General features: G+C 45.2%; 1 protein-coding gene across 2 annotated transcripts; it reads left to right on the forward strand.

The window, feature by feature from the left end:
• The first annotated feature begins 4,870 nt into the window (after positions 1-4,870).
• Positions 4,871-8,002, forward strand: LOC117580117 (zygotic gap protein knirps). Of its 2 annotated transcripts, none has more exons than XM_034266406.1 (3): positions 4,871-4,902; positions 5,786-5,863; positions 6,002-8,002. In XM_034266406.1, exons 2-3 carry the CDS (start codon positions 5,786-5,788, stop codon positions 7,397-7,399), a joined length of 1,476 nt encoding a protein of 491 aa, XP_034122297.1. In that variant the 5' UTR covers positions 4,871-4,902; the 3' UTR covers positions 7,400-8,002. The 2 variants fall into 2 exon arrangements, with proteins under 2 accessions (XP_034122297.1, XP_034122296.1); XM_034266405.1 differs by lacking the exon at positions 4,871-4,902 and adding an exon at positions 5,608-5,682.
• Positions 8,003-8,911: the final 909 nt, after the last annotated feature.

The following is an 8,911-nucleotide window of genomic DNA, read 5'->3' on the forward strand; positions in this document are numbered from 1 at the left end:
AGAGAGAGAGAGAGAGAGAGTCCACAGAGCCAGTCCAGAGTTTGAGAGTCTGGCAACGGATTTAATTGAGATCAGCAGAGAGTGTGTGAAAAACCGCGAAACGCTTTGGAAAATTTGTTGCATTTCCCCGCAGCAGGCGGCGGTGGCACGGTACGCAAACCGCAAACGCAGCTTCGACTTCCGCTAGGGGGTTTTGCCAATCCCAATACCAATCCCAATCCCAATCCCAGTCCCAGTCCGAGTCGTAGAGTAATGTCTAATCTTAAACATGTGGGTACTCGCTCTTGCACTCGTGTTCTTTTGGCTAGCCAACATTAACATATCGTTAGCGATCTCTGGCGATCTCCGAACTGGTATCTGGTATCTGGTGATCCGTGTGATCCGTGGGAAGTTTGTGGAACAGAACATTAAATCGGTGGAAACTCCATCAGAAGTTCGCGTAAGCAAGAGCCACAGATTTGGGCCAATGGCTTATCAGTGGAAATTATGAATAATTCCCGAACAAAAATGTCATAATTGTAGCGTAATTATTATTTATGCTGTCACACTCGATTATAAATCTTATATTTGCCAAATGTCTTAACATTTCAACCCTTTTGTGTGTCTCCTTGGTTGCTGCCTCGATCATAATTCGATATTTGCATAATTTCATAATTCCAATACAATAACCAATTGTCCGATCAGTCCACTGATAAACCAACTACCATCCATGCGTTCCATCCCGTTGCGAGAATCAATAAAATTGCTAGCCATATATCAAGCATTCATACATATCTGCCCAAATGCTAAGCCCATTAAACCATAGAACGAGTTTCAATCCGCACAGAGAGAGGGCAGGGAGGAGAGCAGCCAAAAAGGGGTAAGGTAATGAAGACATTACCGAAACACACACAATTAAAAACACACAAGACATTTGTCAGATGGAACCAAACAGACAACAAATCAAAGACCGAAATACAGTAGAAGAACTTTTTCACTTCCAAATGCCCCTGAGAAATTAGCGAAACAAGTTTTATTGACTTTTCTTGCTTTCGTTTCCCCTTCCTCCAAATGAATTTCTAATTTTTCGCAAATGGCAAATGATTATTTGTGTGCTGTATAGGAGAAGCATTCGATGAGCTATACGTAGGGATTTTGGGGAGAGGTTTCCGATTTCCAATAAAAAACTCTCTAAATAAAATAATAGCAAAGAATTCCCTTTCATTTTCAAGACATTCCGCAGTTCCTAAACATGTCTAGATAATAATAGATCCAAGCAATTAGTATCTGAGGGAAAATTTGTTGTAAACAATAAACATTTTCCACCTTATTTTTATATAACAAATAACAAATAATAATGGTGGCTCCTCCTGCTGCTGCCCGTCGTCATCGAAGCTATTTTTACAGCCAGTATTCGTGAATACTCGTATTCGTATTATAATGAAACTTGAATAGTCATCGAATATAATGAATACATCTCAAAACCATAGCAGCAGACTCGAACTCAAAGGCGATCCGATCCGATCCGATCTCCGATCCCCGATGTGTGTGATGTGATGTGATTCATTGGTTTATCTGAAGTATTATGCCCAAATCTGTGGCTTGTAAGCCATCAATTTACTAATTGTAATGTTGGCCATTCAAGTATTTAACAAAATAAGATGAATTCGTGGCTTAATCTGGCGTATCTTTGTAGACGCGTCCAACTTGGTGTAGGGATCGACAAAATGTAAATTTTTCACACATAATTACAATAACAATAACGATGTGGCTGGCAAAAAAAAACAAAATGATCTGGGGGTCCAGTGTTTTGGCTGCTTTGTTACCGACTAACCTAAGTCCGAGCTGTTAAATCAAAAATATGCAAATTAGTTTTGAGAGCGAACACGAGTCTAAATCCGAGGCGCAAGTTCGACTCTGGGCTTGGACCTGTGCCTGTGCCTGTCCGTCTGCCCATCTCTGAGGGTGATTGATATGTGCTGGTTATACAGTCGTTTGGTCAAAATGATGCAATCAAATCTATGTAAATGCGAAACGAGTTGACTTCTCTGACATTTTGAGGCCTGATATACGCAACGGACGGGGGGAGCTCGTACTGCCTGGCATAATTTAGTAGCTAGCTAACATTTCCGTCTGTATTTACTTTTGGTTTGCATCTATTTACGACTTTTGGGCAATTAAGCGAAGTTGAAAAGTCAAAAAGTCAGCTCTGTTACACTCTATTTTTTATTGTGTTTTTTAAGCGTTGACCGTTTTTTAGCAGCCTCCTTGCACTGGAAAGGAACGTGTGTGTGCTAAAAACTAGCGACCTTGACGCTGTTTTCCCTGGAAACTCATTTTTTACGCAACTCTACGCAGCAATTGACTTTTTTATATGAGGTCCTGGACATGAACTGAGGCCCTGTGCCGTGTCTCAAGGTGAAACATTTGTGAGCATGTGATACCAACGGTCGGTTTTATCCCTTTTCCACTTAAAAAACTGTGTAAATGGGTGGATGGGTGGACTGTTGGGTTGCTCTGTTTTGGCGCGGGTTACGGGCAACTGCTGCTCGACTTTTTATGGTTAGGACGCAGGCCGACCAGCCTGACTTTATGACTCCTCCTCCCGTGCCTATGCCCGCGGCCGTGTGCGTGGCCGAGCGTCTCGTCGCGTTTAGGTTACTTTTTAGGCCAATTCTTGTGGCTACCTAAGCTCGCGATTTCGTTACCTAATCGCGGGATCAGCTTACCTAAGCTGCAGATTATCCTAGGATCATAATTATGATGATGCCCGGTGACCGGTGACCGGTGCTCGGTGTCCGCCGACGCGACACTCAACTCGTCGTCTCCAGAGTACGTACTCCCGCGGCTGGTTTTTTGTTGCCCACTCTCTCTCGCTCTCTCTCTCTCTCTCTCTCTGAACGACCAACGGCTGAAAGCGGCAAAAAACTTAAGCCAGGGGATTAAACCGGATTAAAGTCACATTGTCCTTATTTTTTTCGTTCTGTTTCTTTTGGTTTTTATGCCCCTCCTCTCCCTCCTTTCGGGCTAACTAATTACTCGGGGAAAATTACCCATTTGCGGAAATTCGCGAAAACGTTTGTGTTTTTTATATTTTTAAGAGAATTTTTCGCAAGACGCTGCTTCATTTTTTTATGGTGTGTGAGAAAAGCAGACAGCGAACCAGACAGAGAGTCAATAAAAATGAATCGATTAGAAAAGAAGAAAAAAAACACGGTGGAAAGGTTCAACAGAAAGAGAGAGGAAGATAGCTCATTTCGAGGAGGGTTCTAGATGTTTTTTGACTTTTTTGCAAGCCTTTGTTGGCACTTTTTTTACATGGAAGAGCCTCCGGTTGATGCAACAGAAACTAAACTACAGAATCTTCCAGGAATCCACTCCCTAACGATGTTTTTTACATCAAAAAGTACATTCGATATGGCCAAGATATAAACCTAAAATCGGCTTAGATACTCCCCAGGCTATATAAATTGCCTAATTATAAAGTCAAGGATGTTCGCATCTCCCACTCAGCGAACCCTTTCCGGGCACAATGCAGTTCCATAAAAGGGTTAAGGCGCACAAAGGAAAAAGGCTTCATAAAAGGGTTAGGTTGATGTGTGTGGTGTGGAACAGGTAGCTCCTAACTTCCTTTTTGGCTCTCATAAAAAGAGTTAAGTGCTACCATAAGGTTCTTTTGTATGCACAAAATAGGAAATGAAGCTGCAAATTGACTTTAGTTTGTGGTCAAACATGGAACTAAAATATTATGAAGCCTTCATTGGGTAATTTACATAGGGAATTGTTGGAGTTAAAGTAGAGTTATAGTTCCTCTATGAATTTGTTGAAATATCTGCCAATTATGATGAAAAGTAGTTTCCATGAGCTGTGTCAGAGATGATTCATATAGCGGTTATCACATAAAATCCTAGATCAATCGTAGTTTCCTCAAAGTAAACCCCCCACATGCACCGACGGATCTTCCATGATATTTTTTATAACAAAATCGGAAAAAGCCTCCTCCAACCATTTCGATTTTCAGAGCGATCGTAAAGGCCCCGCCCCATGTTAAAAATGAAGTCAATAGCATTCAGAGAGTGTGAGTGAGTGCGAGAGATACAATTCCAGACGCCCTTATAGCCATATAGCATGTGAGTGGAAGTGGAGTGTCTCTTTAATAAATAACCGAATAACGAATAATATCAGAGCAATGCAAATAGAGCTGCTCCCCACAGAGTGAGAGCGAGAGCTGTTCACATCTAACAGCAGAGCCTTAACAGTGGCCCAACAGCGACTTAACATTCCACTCAATGACTGGGTGTGTGTGTGTGTGCGTGTGTTTCGAATGCTCTCCGGATGTTCCGCTCTCGATCTCCGCTTTGCTGTTGATGGTGTGGTGAGGCTCTGCAGTGGTGGTTGTTTGATCGTGATTTATCAGAGAGTGAGAGAGAAACGGGTAAACGCCGCATCAAAGTGTTTGTGTGGCTGGATGGCTGTGTGCGTGTACATAAGGCTGCAGAGTTTTGGGCCAGTACGGGGCGACACGACACACAGAAATGCTTCTTGCCAGAGACGGGTTTAAGCCAGAAATCAGTCGCAGCTAGTGGCCCGAAGAGTCAGTTACAGAGACACTACACACCGAAAGAGTAGACCAGAGACCAGAGCGCGTTACGTACTGGAAGTGCCTCTCGAATATCATCGCATATCGTGTGTGTCGCAAGCGTCAAGAAATCAATCAGATCAGCGGAAAGAGACTGAACCGAAAAAAGTGAGAACCAAAATTTAAATCAGAGAAATCAGAGAAAAATCTAAAGGAAAAACTCAGTGAACAAAAAGTGGAAAAAGTGCTGCTGCATCCACACGTGCAATTAAAAATTCATAATACAACAAAAACACACACAAGTTACAAATCTACAACAACCCAACACACAACAAAAACTAAAGGTAAGTTTTCCTCTTCTTTGGGAAGATCTTTTGGGAATGAGAGAGCGAGAGCCTTAGAGGGAGACACCAAGCAAAGTCAATTCACGTTTTTGTATTCCTTTTTTTTTTTTGGGTCGCGCCCGTCGGCAGAGCACATTTTTATGATCTCTTGCACTACTTTGATTTTTTACAGTTTCACGCGAAAAACATTTCCATCTCTTGTGTAGTTTGTTTTTTTTTTTTGGCACACAGAACAGAATTTTCATATTTTCGGTTTATCTTCGTTTTTTTTCTTCTTTCTGTTTGTTGACTCTCGAAATGTGTTTTTATGGCCAGACGTCAAGGTCTGGACTGCTGTTGCATTTTTTTAAGGGAAATGTAATGGAAATTGCACAGGCCCCGTACTGCCCTGCCGCGTAATGACTTCATCTATAAAAAAAAAAACAGTACATACTGAGAGGGAGGGAGGGAAACTTGCTACCTGAGTTTTATGACTGGACAGCGCGAAAAAATGAAACTCTGAAAAATGAACGCATAGTAGGGTTGCATAATCCGGCAGCTTAAGTTTTTTGCCTGTCGTAAAAAAATGCCTTCGAGGATCGCAGCGTAGAGTCTTTTCTGTACTACTACTATAAATGTCCTGTGCCGTTGAGAGTCAGCATCAGTTGCTTAGCAGCGTCCCAAACGAACAGATCGCAGCAGCAGCGTCCTCTCTCAGAGAAGAAAAAGTGCCGAAAAATTTAACGAGAACAAAAGAGTGAAAGAGAAAACCGAACTCCTGGCAAGATGGTGTTCAATTTGGTTAGTGTTCAGAGCGGCAAACGTGCGACAACTCACTCAATGGATTACCAGTGGATTAAACCCTTACTAACGATGGATTTCTCTCTCTCTCAACTAATTACAGATGAACCAGACATGCAAAGTGTGCGGCGAACCGGCGGCGGGCTTCCATTTTGGAGCCTTCACCTGCGAGGGCTGCAAGGTAAGTTTCTATCGCATGAAAAAACTGAATGAAGAATGAATGAATGAGGAATGGGACTGCAAAATCCCTGCTCGTTCTGCTCTTTATCGAATGCCACAACTAACCCCTTATTTTCCTCATCTTCTCTCCCATTTGCAGTCATTCTTTGGCCGATCTTACAACAATATTAGCACCATCAGCGAGTGCAAGAACGATGGCAAGTGCATCATTGACAAGAAGAACCGCACCACCTGCAAGGCCTGCCGCCTCCGCAAGTGCTACAATGTGGGCATGTCCAAGGGCGGCTCGCGGTACGGCCGCCGCTCCAACTGGTTCAAGATCCACTGCCTGCTGCAGGAGCACGAACAGGCCGCCGCTGCGGCCGGCAAGGTACAGTCCGCGGGCGGAGTCACCTCCTCGCCTGTCGGCTCCCCACACACACCTGGATTCGGGGACATGGCCGCAGCCGCCGCCCATCTGCATCACCAGCATCAGCAGCATCAGGCCCAGGCCCAGGCCCAGCAGCAGCAGCACCAACGCCACCCACACATGCCCCTCCTGGGGTATCCCAGCTACCTGGCCGAGCCCTTCGGCGCCCGCCATCCCGCCGATGCCGCCGCTGCAGCGGCCCTGCCCTTCTTCAGCATGATGGCCACCCCCCAGTCGGCCTTCCAACTGCCCCCGCATCTGCTCTTCCCCGGCTACCATGCCAGTGCGGCGGCTGCAGCGGCCGCGGATGCCGCCTACCGCCAGGAGATGTACAAGCACCGCCAGAGCGTCGACTCGGCCGGTTCGGTGGAGTCCCAGAGCCGCTACACACCGCCCAGTGTGGCAGCAGTGCCCTCGCCCCCAGCCCGCCCACAGACTCCCATCGATGTGTGCCTGCAGGAGGAGGATGTGCAGTCCGTGCACAGCCATCACAGTCTGCACAGCCATCACAGTCACCACAGCCAGACGCTGATGCATCCCATCGCCATCCGTGCTACACCCACCACCCAGCTGTCCGTGAGCCACCCCTCTACGCACCACTCCAGCCCCATTCCCATGGCCAAGTCGCAGAGCAGCAGCCCCCTCAGCTTTGCCGCCAAAATGCAATCCCTGTCGCCCGTCTCCGTCTGCTCGATTGGCGGTGAGACCACAGTGCACCAGCAGCTGGAGAAGCCGCAGCAGCAGGAGCAGCCGCAGCAGAAGCAGCCCGCTTCCACAGTTGCCCAGGATGGACCCATGGACCTCAGCATGAAGACGTCGCGCAGCTCCGTGCATAGCTTCAATGACAGCGATGCCTGCAGCCTGCAGGACGAGCAGGAGCAGGCGCCGCGTCGCAAGTTCTATCAGCTGGAGGCCGAGTGCAGCACCGCCAGCAGCAGCAGCAGCTCCATCCACACCTCCTCGTCCTCCTCCAGCGAACACGAGGCCGTCAAGCGGCAGAAGCTGGGCGGTGGCCAGGAGGCGGTGGTGTCGTCTCCCTTTGGGGCAGCCACAGCGGCGGCACGCAGCGGCTTCGCGGTGGCCCACAATGCGGCCAGTGCGATGCGCGGTATCTTTGTGTGCGTCTAAGCGGATCGATCGTTGGAGCGGTGGGAGGAGCCCCAGTTCCCTCTCCTCGCCCCCCTCCACCCTACACCACTTGTTGTTGATTTTTTAGTGTATTTTTTTTTGTTAAATGTTAATTTCATGTGCGGGCCTCACTCGCACACGAGACAGAGACAGAGAGCAACAGAGACAGAGATGGCGATAGACTGGTTTGCTGGAAAGAGATGCCCAGATAGTTGCATCGCACTCTCTCTCACACTCACACACACACACACACACACATGTACTCGTACTCGAACACCTATTGAGAGCTCAAATCCAAAAATTATTTTTACAGCCAGAGAAAATGTTTCCCCTTTTACCCAACCCAAACTCCTTGAAAAAGAAACTGTACATAATGTATCTTCATTTTGAATTGTATCCAAGAGGAAGTCTAGGATCTATAGTATAAACAAAAGTGAGAAAAGTAGCAAGAAAATAAGTCCCGACCCGACCCACACCCTCAAAATGCTATTATTGTACATAGAAATTGTCATGTCTAAGGTTCGATCTTAATTCTGTGCTAAGTATTTTATTATATATTTTTATATTTGTAGTTTTAGTTGTAGTTACTATATACATACGTATCTATCTATATAGATTGGCTTTTAATTTTATGCATCAAAAGAAAATAATAAAAATTATTATGAAAATTTAAATTTTCAAATTATTTTAATATTTATTTTTTGGGCTGTGAACATCACACAGCTTAGGTGTGAAAGGATACAAATTTGAATGTGTTTAAAGATACTTTTCATATACAGAGACATCATTTATTTGGAATATAATAGCAGATATAATCGCATATCTTCGAATACTTGAAAGCAGGATACTTTTTGGAATGGAAACGGTGTGATTTTCGTTGAAAATTCCATCAAAATGATCAGTAAATAAGATCCTCTCATTCAAAACTGTTCTTAGACTCGTGCTCATTCTGTTTGGACTTTAAGTATCTCTTGCGTTGATTGTACTATCAAAATAACGATCAATTAAGATATTTTCATAGCTAAAGAAGAGCTTTTCATGCCCCTTTTTAATTAAGAAATATATATCTAGGTATGGTGTATGCCTGTCAGGTCTCTTCTGTCCATAGCTAGCTATCGGATGTATCTATTTGGCTGTCAGCAGCTGAGTTTGTTCTTTGGCTACCGCACAACATTCTTAGGATCAAAGCTAATAAATTATATTGGTATTCAGCCGCCATTCCATTCTTTTATCAAAATCAGTGCTGCTCCAAACCAAATATCCAATCTGATCGGGCGAGCGGTGTCTTTACTCTAAACACGGGCCAAAAACAGGGGCGGGGCCTGTCAATGGCAACACCAAAAAGCGAATGCTTTGGCATAAATTCAATCAACATTTTGTTGCAAGTCGATCGACCAACCGTCCGACCGACCGATGCCCGATGGTCGATAATAAAACCGATATAGCAGGCCGTTAAGTGCCTGCCTTTTGTCTCTGTCTGTCCGTGTCCGTCTGTCTGTCGTGCTGCCTATT

This window comes from Drosophila guanche, unplaced genomic scaffold (genome assembly GCF_900245975.1).
Source record: "Drosophila guanche unplaced genomic scaffold, DGUA_6, whole genome shotgun sequence".
NCBI lineage: Eukaryota > Metazoa > Arthropoda > Insecta > Diptera > Drosophilidae > Drosophila > Drosophila guanche.